Source organism: Prunus dulcis, chromosome 2 (genome assembly GCF_902201215.1).
Source record: "Prunus dulcis chromosome 2, ALMONDv2, whole genome shotgun sequence".
Lineage (NCBI taxonomy): Eukaryota > Viridiplantae > Streptophyta > Magnoliopsida > Rosales > Rosaceae > Prunus > Prunus dulcis.
Window position 1 is genome coordinate 6362554 of NC_047651.1, and position 11301 is coordinate 6373854.

Here is an 11301-nt window from a genome sequence, read left to right on the forward strand (position 1 = left end):
AAGGATTTTCTACAACGCTACCTTACTTGGTGGTGCGGAAGCTATGACTGGCCCTGTGGTGGATCCCGCGTACCTCTATGGCCTGGGGGCGAAAAACAGTTTGAAAAAAATGTGAGTGGACCAAAAATAATGTTCTTCAAAGCAATTCTCATAAACATAATATCCCCCATTGTAAAAAAAAAAAATTTAACTAAATAAAACTGAATACTTACCTTCTACATCACGCATAGTCAATTCAAGGCATTCTATATCAGTCATATTCAAGCTCGAAAGTTTCATACAAAAACCCCTGAATTCAAAGCTTTCATAAAAGTACTGAAATCAAACGCGTATAAAAACTCTGTACTCAGACCTTTCATAACTGAATAAATATAAAGGGATCTATGTCCAAAAAATCAGAAAAACTGATTTATAATAGCTGAAAATCAACATTTAATAAAGAAACTCAGAATCCTTTGAAAATACCACCAGTATGTACCCCTGTCATTTCCGTCAATTCCCTGGCAGGTCTCGGGCGTCACACAGACTTACCCGAGCCGCAAACTGGCGAAATAAGGGGACTATGATCAGCCTGTCCCGCCGGCAGATTCCTCGATGACACCAAGTCAACTCGAGTCGCTCTGGCAGGGTGCAGGGGACCGTAGTCAGCCTGATCCGCAATCCTGGCAGGTCTCGAGGACATAAAGTCAGCCGAGCCGCAATCCTGGCAGGTCTCGGGACACCAAGTCTGCCGAGCCGCAAATCCTGGCACCCACGGTCCGAGCGTCCTCGAAACTCGTGAGGCAAGTCAAGTGCACTGACTGAACTATAATCTGACTGGATGTCCGTAGACATCGGTCCGACTCTGGGTGATCACCATAAAGAAAAACGGGTACGAGGTGGTTTTAAAATAATGTCCTTTTAAAAAGAAATATCTGAATAATAACTGTAAAACTCAAGTCGTGCTGCGGTCTTAACTGTTTCAAAACTCAAACTCTGTTTCTGTAACTGGTAAATAAGCAGCACCGACTTATAGAATTATTACTGTACTGCTCATATTCAAAATCGTATTAAAACTTACTCAAAGATTGAATGAAGAAACTTACTCAAATAAACTCATTTATAAAACTCATGTAAAACTCATGTATATAAAATCATTTATAAAATCTATTTTATATAAAAGCACATCAATTCATTCATGAAATCTGATTTATGAAAGAAGGCCCACTCACTGATGGTCCGAGCTACTTCGATCCCTCAGAGGTCTCCTTTTAAAATCCTGTCGGGCTCCTGGTGCCTGATTACCCCGAAAGATTAAATTAATAAACTGCTGAAATAAAACGAATTTCAATTAAACACCCTGCCCCCGGCTCCTAGAAATAAAATACTCCTATGCCCACATTAGCCTTTTCGGACAGTTGGACCAGTTTTGGGAGGTCCGATACTCAGCTAAGCGATAACTGTCAGATCGGCCGACTAGGGACCCGTTGGGTCCACAATCTCCGATGGCCAATCTGGATTTCCTTAAAGGTTTCTCACACAACAGGAACCATGTTCTGCGAATTTGGTCCGAATCGGACGGTCGGATTGGCCAAAATCGCGTTATCGCTTAAAACTCAAACCCTAGCCCCAGGGTTCGCGATTTCGGAGTATCCGGGACTCCGATTCGCAATCCGTAGAATTCTACGTGATCCTGAAATCACGTAGACCGACATATCCAAAATTCAGCTCGATCCGACTATTTAACGACACAGCACTCACGGATCGCGCGATATGGAAAATCCGTTCGGGGCTCAAACGGACTCCGAAACGAGATCCGCGAAATCCCACACGCTCGTGACGACACGAGGGTCACAAATCTGCACAGAATTATATCAGTATCCTCACCCACGCGCGGGCAGCTTTGGGTGTCCAAAGCGATACCGGGTGGCCCAAAAATCTCGGAACCAAGACTCCAAACTCTTACCCTAGGTAAAACACCCCATTTGGAGTCACTTTTGTTCTTGGACCACCCCCAAAAAGTGACCGAAAATGGTAGTTTCGAGGGGCCGAAGTTTTGGCCAAACTTCAAGTCGTAAATCGAACCCCTTAACTCTAAAATCGATCGAAGCCCATATACCCATCAGCTAGAGCACGAAAAATAGGTCAAAAACCATACCTTACTCGATCGATTTGGTGGAGAAACGGAGGAGAAATCTGAGCTGGAAGTTCGGGTGGCATTCGGACGAACCATCGTCGGAAATCATGGTTTGCCGGCAAGATTCCGGCACCCCCGAGGCTGGTGTTGGTCGGAAAAGAACGGCGGTCAAGTCACGGTTCCAATGGTACCCACGGCGGAGATCGGTTCCAAGTATGGTGGCCGTGGCGACGAGTTGAATGGGTGGAGATCGCGGGCGGTTTGGCTGCGGGAGGAGAGAGAGAGGGCTGACGGGGGAGAGGAGAGAGAGTGATATAAATATCTGCCTTTTTGACCAAATTACCATTTTGCCCCTCGCGATTTTTAGACCATAACTTCTTCGTTACGGCTCCGATTCGGGTCTACTCCGTGTCTACGAACTCCTTTCGCCGCGCTCTACGCAATGGCGTAGGCGAAATTCCCAAATTCTTTCCCGATTAAAAAGTCAAATTTTCCCCATTAAAATATGCGAGGGCAATTTGGTCATTTCGCTAAAAGATATTTTCCTTACCTTTTTAGATATTTTCTTTCTTTTTGATATTTTGTTTTGGGTTCTTACATTTAATGAGACCATTATTCAAAACAACATTTTTCGTATTTCAATTAATAATAAAAGAAAGCCACAATGTGTGATTGATATTCGATGAATGCATTGGATTTGGACTTCTTCAACCGATCACGGCCAAGGAATGAACACCTCTTGACCTCGGTACTTCTACCTTGAAGACTAGGCTTTACAATCAACCAAGTTATTGTGTTGGTAACGTTGACATATTTAATGCATTGTGATGTACATAAATAAAGAATTTAGTTTTCTCATGTGTGGAATTAACCAAAATTAGAAAATGACTAGCCAACAAGACTATATGGTAAAGTTGCTCTATAATGATTAAGTTTTATTATTTAAAGAAATCTATCTATTTTACAATTTGATTTGGCATCATTTTGCCAAAAAAAGGCTTCTTTTTTTTTTTTGTTTTGACAATGTGACATTATAAATTACTATAATCTAGGAGGAGGATGACTCAAACTTTGGTGCAATGGTGTCGGCACCAAGGACAGACTCATGATTTCAAAATGGGGTGAGCTAAATTTACCTGACCTACAAACCTACTAAGAAGATAGAAAACTCAATGATACGAGTGAATTTCATTGATAACAAAAAAAATTCCAAAGAATCTTTGATCTCTTAGGTTTTTTATGTCGATCCGACATTATAAAAGTATAACCTATTGAATAATATATTCAAGCCAACATGTCAGCAACTAATTAATTCATTAAATCTCACTGATCGATAATTCATTATTCATACAAGCAAGAACGCCAAAATTATTATCATAGTTTTCTCTATTTCATGATAATAAAAGCCTTTGACTGATTTTCTCATAGGAACTCTATGACAAAATGAAATGGAAGTAATTCTTTTAGCTATAGTATGAAGAAAAGGAAAGCTAGTGATATGAATGGTTTTCCAAAAAATCTAAAAATAGTTGATCACGTGTTTATCAACTTAGAATTTATGTAGAGCATAATTAGTCCAAGGTAAAGTTTCCAATGTTTTCAAAAAGAAAAAAAAAAAAAAAAAAGTTTCCAATATCAGCTAACTTTAATTTCACACTATGTTTACACTGTTTTTATCCTTCGCAAAGATTTGCAAGTCAACCTTCTAGCTAGCAGAGGTGGGCTACATGTAATTTTGATTGAAAGACAAGAAAAGTCACCTAGGCTATAGTCCAGGTTAGTATCTTTCTAGGTATGTCCCTGGTCGGCACACTATCTTAGCCAACTAGCCTAATCCAAATTTGCAAGAGAGACTTCTATTCATGTGCTCGTTTGATAGAATTTCTTAAAATCCCACTCATCTTTCCTATGTTATTTCCCTTAATTTTTCTTAATAATTAAAAAAAAGTTTAATTTCTCTAATACACCGTGAAAGTATAATCAAATCTCACATTGCCCCTGAAACTCAAAGTGACTCACCTTGATCCTTGACCGATGTTTTGTGTCTCACTTTGTCCTTTACCATTAAGCCCGTTAGGTTAAAAATGCTAAGCCAAGTTTAGGAGAAGAAAAGCGGGATCATGCCTTCATTAGTAAGTACGAGTCCGCACACCTATCATATTTGGGTTTTGGTACTCCTCTTTGTCTATGATGAAGATAAAGTTGCTCGGTGGATACATGTAGGTGGTTGTTAGAGGTGGGGGTGGCTGTGAGTGGAAGAAGTTCAGGAGAGGTGGCTATGTCTTGCTTGGGGAGTGATGGTGGTGACTATTGGGTTTTGACGTAAAAGGAAGGGCGGTCTTTGGGTGGGAATTGGCTTATTGAAATTTTTTTTTCATTAAACAATAAAACATTTAAAAACATTATTTTTTTCGTTAAAAAATAAAATATTTAAAAACATTATTTTTATTATTTGTTGTTTATCTTAAATCATTATTTTTTAAATAAAATATTTTATTATGTTTTTGCACACATAGCACTTATGTGGTATGTATTTTAGCAAAATAGTGGGTCTCGCTCGTGCCATGTTAGCATTTTTAACAGAGTTATTAAAGGATTTAATAGTAAGGGACAAAGTGAGACACAAAACATCAGTTCAGGAATCAAAGTGGGTCAATTTGAGATTCACAGAGCAATATGAGATTTGACCATACTTTAAAAGGAAACTAGAGCAATTAAACCTTAAAAAAATGAACACAAAAACAAATATCATACGTTGACAACTTTGATGAAATAATGGTTTTGTAAAAAATAAAAAAAATCAATAATAGCTAACATAAATAATAGAATCTCAGTTGTTAATCATATATAGATCATTGGATGTAATTTTTTTTTACAAAATGAAAGCAAATAAGTATGCATACCAATTATATCAAAATGCATATTAGATTGAAACATACCGTTGCGCATATGTGATTATATTTTTCTCTTTTATAGGCAACAAACAAATTTCATATCAAAATTAACTATTACGTAACAATTTCCGAAATGCGCAGATGTACATAAAAGAAAATTTTTAATATACATAGTTAATTTCTTTCCTTTTTATACAAAATAAAAAATAAAAAATGTATGGTGCGAGTTTGAGATTCATAAATATTAAAAATAAATAAATAATAAGAAGACTACTAAAAACGTTTATGCGCTGTGTTCCTCAATATCGCTTGTATAAGAAAAAAGTATTAAAATCACCGATAAAATAAGTAAAATTTAAATTTTATTCAATTCAATGAGATGAATTGACCATGGAATAATCTTGTGACCACATGATGGGATGTAACATGGTTGTTTGGTTGAAGCACCAATGACTTCAGTGTGAGGAAGTGCACAGAAGAGAATCCCGACCACAATTAAAAAGCTTTTCATATGCGAAGGGAAAACCAAAAGGTTGCCTCCCACGTCTTAACCGCGGTTAAAACGTAACCTGACTCTAGTTAAATAAAAAGTCACCTTTGCTTCTTCCTATCTTCTGTCCCTTCCCTGCAGTCGCCACTCTTATATTTTTCTCTCATTTTCTTCCTCCATTAAGAAAGGGAAAGAAAACCCACTAAATTCTCTCTCTTCTGACTCTCTCTGAGCAATCAGAGGGTGCTTGAGGAGCTTCAATGCTCTCCTATTAACACATGATATCCATCAATCAGGTACCTCTCATCTTTCTGCTTTTTTATTTGAAGTACTCGTTTCATTTCTCTGTCTTCTGGTCTACAGAATTGATTATAAATATATTTTTTTGTTCTCAGTCTTGTGATTTTTCATTGGTTTTGATGGTTGATCTTTTGCTGTTGCTATATCTGATATGCACCACTATCTGGTTTTTGTCTTAGTAATATTTTTTCTCTGGGTTTTGTTTGGTGTGCCTTGTTGTTTTGTAGTTCGTTTAGGTGCAGGTCCTGGTTTGCGTTTTAACAATTTTTTTTTCTTTCTAGCTCATCTTTTTAATTTTCGTGTTTTTTCTTTTAATTTTTTTGTTTGTGAATTTTGGATTGGATATGTTTGGATCTGGATGGGACGGACAGCTTTGAACAACCTTCTGATCCAAAAGAGGGCTACCCTGAATTTCTGAATTTATATTAAATAATGGAAGAAAATAATAATTGAATTATGTTGCTTAGATTGGTGAAATATATGCTGTAAACCCGCGTTTTAAGCTTATAACAGTTTGTGTAAACCAAAAGGAAAAAAAAAAAATTCAATAATATGGTTTTATTTATTTATTTATTACAAAATGAATCCGGTGATGGTGGATCTGGGGGAAGTTTTCCATGTTCTTTCTGCTTTAGTGGTTGTTTGCAGTTGCAGGGTATGTACATATAACTTAAATTTAGTTTTTATTGTAATGATCTCATGTTTTTCGCGTCACTGATGAATTTTTTTGGTTTTTGTTTTTGGTTCTTTTTTCTCGGTTATTCAAGAACCTTATCTTTTGTTTTGGTTCGTAACTTATTTTGTTGCTTTTAGTGATGAGGCCCATGTTCTAGGGTTTATTCTTTGGGTTCTTTTAGTGTAAGAACATGGAGATCTGTTGCGTCACCTCGTTTGTTTGCATTCGTTGTTGGTTTCATGCTAATGTAATGTATGGCGTGTCTAGGTGCTTCTGTCCAAATACTTTTTTTATTTGTAATTACTCCTTATTTATGAAATATCTACTTTCCCTTGTTTTTCCTTTCATTCAATTAGAGTTAATATTGCGAGTTCAATTTACCTGATCTATGATACGTGACACTTCGGGATTGAACTGACTTATTTGTAATTTATTCATTTGCAGAAGTTTGGGTTGAGTATCCTTTATTGAGAAACCTTGGCTCATAAGAAGTTTAAAGCTAATATCTGTTCGCAAGATTGGAAATCTTTTAAAGAGTTCTAGAGTGGTGGTGAAGTTGATTTGGACTGCATTTAATTGCTCAATTTTATTTTCGTATATAAAATCAGGGCTGTTCTCTTTGTCGGTGCTAAATGGGGATCTTTGAAGAAATGGGTTTCTGTGGTAATCTTGATTTCCTTTCGGCTCCTCCTGGGGAAGGAGAGGCAGCTCCAGAGCATGACCCAGAGGCAACAGCAGAGGAGGATAATAGTGATGAAGAAATGGATGTTGATGAGCTTGAGAGGAGGATGTGGAGAGATCGGATGCTATTGAAGCGACTTAAAGAACAAAGTAAGGGAAAGGAAGGAGTTGACAATGCAAGGCAGCGTCAATCACAGGAACAAGCTCGGAGGAAGAAGATGTCGCGGGCACAAGATGGAATCCTGAAATATATGCTGAAAATGATGGAAGTTTGCAAAGCTCAGGGTTTTGTTTATGGGATTATCCCGGAAAAAGGAAAACCAGTGAGTGGTGCATCTGACAATCTTCGAGAGTGGTGGAAGGAAAAAGTAAGGTTTGATCGTAATGGCCCGGCTGCAATTTCCAAGTATCAGGCAGATCATTCAATCCCTGGGAAAAATGAAGACTGCAGTGCGGTGGCATCCACTCCTCACACCTTGCAGGAGCTCCAAGACACAACTCTTGGTTCCCTTTTGTCAGCTTTGATGCAGCACTGTGATCCACCCCAAAGACGTTTTCCATTGGAGAAGGGTGTTGCCCCACCTTGGTGGCCTACGGGTAATGAGGAATGGTGGCCTCAATTAAATTTACCAAAGGATCAGGGTCCTCCCCCATACAAGAAGCCTCATGATTTGAAGAAGGCTTGGAAGGTGAGTGTTCTCACGGCTGTGATAAAGCACATGTCACCTGATATTTCCAAGATCCGCAAGCTTGTTCGTCAGTCTAAATGTTTGCAGGACAAAATGACTGCTAAGGAGAGTGCTACTTGGCTAGCCATTATAAACCAGGAGGAAGCTTTGGCCCGGAGGTTGTATCCTGATAGATGTCCCCCTCCATCAGCTGTTGGGAGTGGGTCTTTTACAATCAGCGGTACCAGTGATTATGATGTTGAAGGGGTGGATGATGAACAAAATGTTGAAGTAGAGGATTGCAAACCTCTTGTTAATCACTTCAATATTGGAACAGCTGGACAAAGAGAGAGGATGGTACCTCAGATTAAGGGAGAGCTGATTGAGACCAACTCAGACTTTGGTCAGAAGAGGAAGCAGCTGGCCGAAGAGCCACAGATGATGCTAAATCAGAAGATTTACACCTGTGAATACCCCCAATGCCCATATCATGATTGCCGCCTAGGCTTTCTCGACATAACTGCAAGAAACAATCACCAGTTGAATTGTGCATACCGGGGTAATTCTTCACAAGTGTTTGGAATGTCAGGCTTTCATCTTAACAACGACAAACCTGTGGGCTTCTCTCTACCCATTACTCAACCTAAGCCAGCTATTCAACAACCAGTGAACCAGACAAGTAGTTTTAATGCTTCGGGACTTGGACTAGCTGAGGATGGGCAGAAAATGATATCTCAACTGATGTCATTCTATGATAGTAATGTTCAGCAGAACAAGAACTCAAATCCTGGAAACCTCAATGTTGTCGAAGACCACAACCAGCAGCAGGTGAAATTTCAATTTCCAATGGAGGATAACTTCTATGGTCAAGGGCTGGTTATAGGACGCAACATGTCTGAACCGACCTCCTTGCCTATGCTTCATCCAGTTTTCCCACCCTCAGAAATTCAGTTTGATCCGTGCAAGTTATTTGATTCTCCATATGGTAACCATCCCAATGATCCTGTCAACTTAGGTTTTGGCACTCACCTTAACTCAGTCGACTATAATGATGACTCAATGTTGAAGCAAGATGCATTTTGGATCTGATGAATTTGGGTTTTCATATATTGACTGCTCCACTATCTGAATAAGGCTGTATATTATGTTGTTTGGCGAGGGGTTGGGGGTGAATGAGGATATCCCCATACAGTTCTGGACTGAACAGGTGAAGCTTCGTTTTTTAAGTTTAGCTGCTTATTATATCTGTCGGACCTTTTAGAAGAAATTGGGGGTTCTCTTGCTGCAACTTCATCATCCAAGTATAGGTTGTCTAGTTGTTCTCAGTGCAGTATTTGGTAGGGCCAATAAAGGACTGGAAAGAAGCCAATCTAATACAAGTACTTTTGTTGAAATGTTAGAAACATTTTCTGGTTGCTAAAGTCATTGTTGGCATGTAGTTATGTAATGTATACAGAGACATCTATATATGTGGTGGTGGTTTCATGTATCTTAGAAACATTTTGCTTGTTTCTCAACTGGTTTTCAGTTTGTGTTATCAACAATTCATTCTTGCTTTCGCAGTTTATCAGGGGAAAGCTCGAATTGAAATATCAGCACTCTTCTACCTGCATAAGCAATGCCCTGTTAGGTCTGATAAAACTTCCAACTACTCATTTTTTGCAAATTATGTGATATAAATTAGATAGAAACCCCCTCCCGTCCGGATGCGCGGCTGAGCTGAAACTGAACCTTGTTGCTTTCAAGTTAACCTGGCCCCTCAATGCCAAGTGTGCTTTTTTGTTTGGTGAATAAATGCCAAGTTTTTTAAGTTTTCCGTGGAGGTTTGTTTATTTTGTCACATCTATCAGAATGGTCTTACATGTGAGGAATGGGGAAAAAAGTCAGAGAGACAGAAAACGGGTCAAAGTTGGGCAATTGTTTTTGTTTTGGTCGATGTTAGGCAAGTTCATTGAAAGTAGTCATTCTTCACCTAGTAGTGGCAATAGTGATAATTGGAGAGCAGTTGCCATTGTTGACTCTAGTCTCCCTACTTTCGATTCTTTTTGAAAGTCACTGTCAAGTCGTGTAAGCAAAGGAGAAATGTTCGGACCTTTAATCGATTGAAAGGATTGGATTTATAATAAGGAAAACTAATGAACCGAGAGTCCGTACGTGCATAAGTGATTGTCAAGCAGTTATTGGACGTGAATCCTCTAGTGACGTAAACTATTCTATCCCGGCATCACTACCTTTCTTCTTATTTCTCTCCTTATATACTAATTTATGGAAAAAGAGATACAGAAATCATAATTCATGGAAAAAGAGAGATACAGAAATCATAATTCATGGAAAAAGAGATACAAAAAAGGCACATGACACCGAAATAGGATAGTGTGTTTCCACAATGAGACCCACATCCATCTACCCTACCAAAACTCTAACAATGAGAATCAACATCAGCCTGGATAAGATAGGTTTTGATGGGAGGGCCCAACAACCTCGTGAGATAGGTTTTGGTCCCATAAAACTTCTCTAAAAATATTTTCAGAACTTTCAACCGTTTCAAGCTTTCCAATTTGTTATAGATTTTGTGTATGCTTTTACATTCTTAAATCTTTGGGTTTTAAATTGTCTTTTTTAAAAACGTTTTATACACGTAAAAACATTTGAATTTTAATTTTCAAATACATATTTTAGAAAAGTGTTATGTACCAATCGTATTTTAAAAAATACATCGGCAAACAGGGTCTAGTTCGTGTAAAAGGGTATTGACTTGCATATCAGTGATCTCAAATTCGAACCCCCATAGCACCTCAGTAGTGTGTATGAGAAAGAAAAAAATCGAGGTCCTCTGCAGTTGTAAATTGTGGTCTTGCCTGCATTTCATATAAACAAAAAACAAAAACAAAAATTGTAAACTTATCACTAGTGTATTTGAAACTCTCTCCCCTCTAGTTTGGATTATCACTTGTACTAGAAAATAGCGTATTAGAACATTACAACGCATCTAGTTATCAAGTTTTCAAACTCTAATGGCTATCTACTATACACTCAATGCGGGGCCATCAATGCAGTGATGAAGGACGACGGACGGTGTCGTGCAAAGGTTTATTTGGTTGTGAGATACGGTAATGGTGTTGATCAATCTAGGGATTTTGGTTAATCAGATAAATTTTTTTAAAAAAATAATTAATCACTCTTTAATTCATGTGGGAGATATAATGGATTCAAATTTGGTAACTTTAGCATTATTGATTGCATAAAGTCTGTTTTAGTTAGACTTCTTGCAAACCCCCTAGACCATTGTGGAATTATTAGAAGTCATGATTGAACACACATATAATTGTATGAATTTTATAGACTTTATAAAAGTTCATTAAAGTCCAAATTGAATGCACCTAGACTTTTATATATTTTTTTAAAATTAATTTTAATTAAATACCTCCACTGAAAGGAAATGACTCCCTGTGATTGCAAGAGATGAGAAATTATAC

At 38.0% G+C, this 11301-nt stretch overlaps 1 protein-coding gene across 2 annotated transcripts; it reads left to right on the forward strand.

Moving 5' to 3' along the window:
* The first annotated feature begins 5621 nt into the window (after positions 1-5621).
* Positions 5622-9392, forward strand: LOC117617386 (ETHYLENE INSENSITIVE 3-like 1 protein). Of its 2 annotated transcripts, none has more exons than XM_034346730.1 (2): positions 5622-5796; positions 6921-9392. In XM_034346730.1, exon 2 carries the CDS (start codon positions 7109-7111, stop codon positions 8912-8914), a length of 1806 nt encoding a protein of 601 aa, XP_034202621.1. In that variant the 5' UTR covers positions 5622-5796; positions 6921-7108; the 3' UTR covers positions 8915-9392. The 2 variants fall into 2 exon arrangements, with proteins under 2 accessions (XP_034202621.1, XP_034202622.1); XM_034346731.1 differs by having other exon boundaries at positions 7085-9392.
* Positions 9393-11301: the final 1909 nt, after the last annotated feature.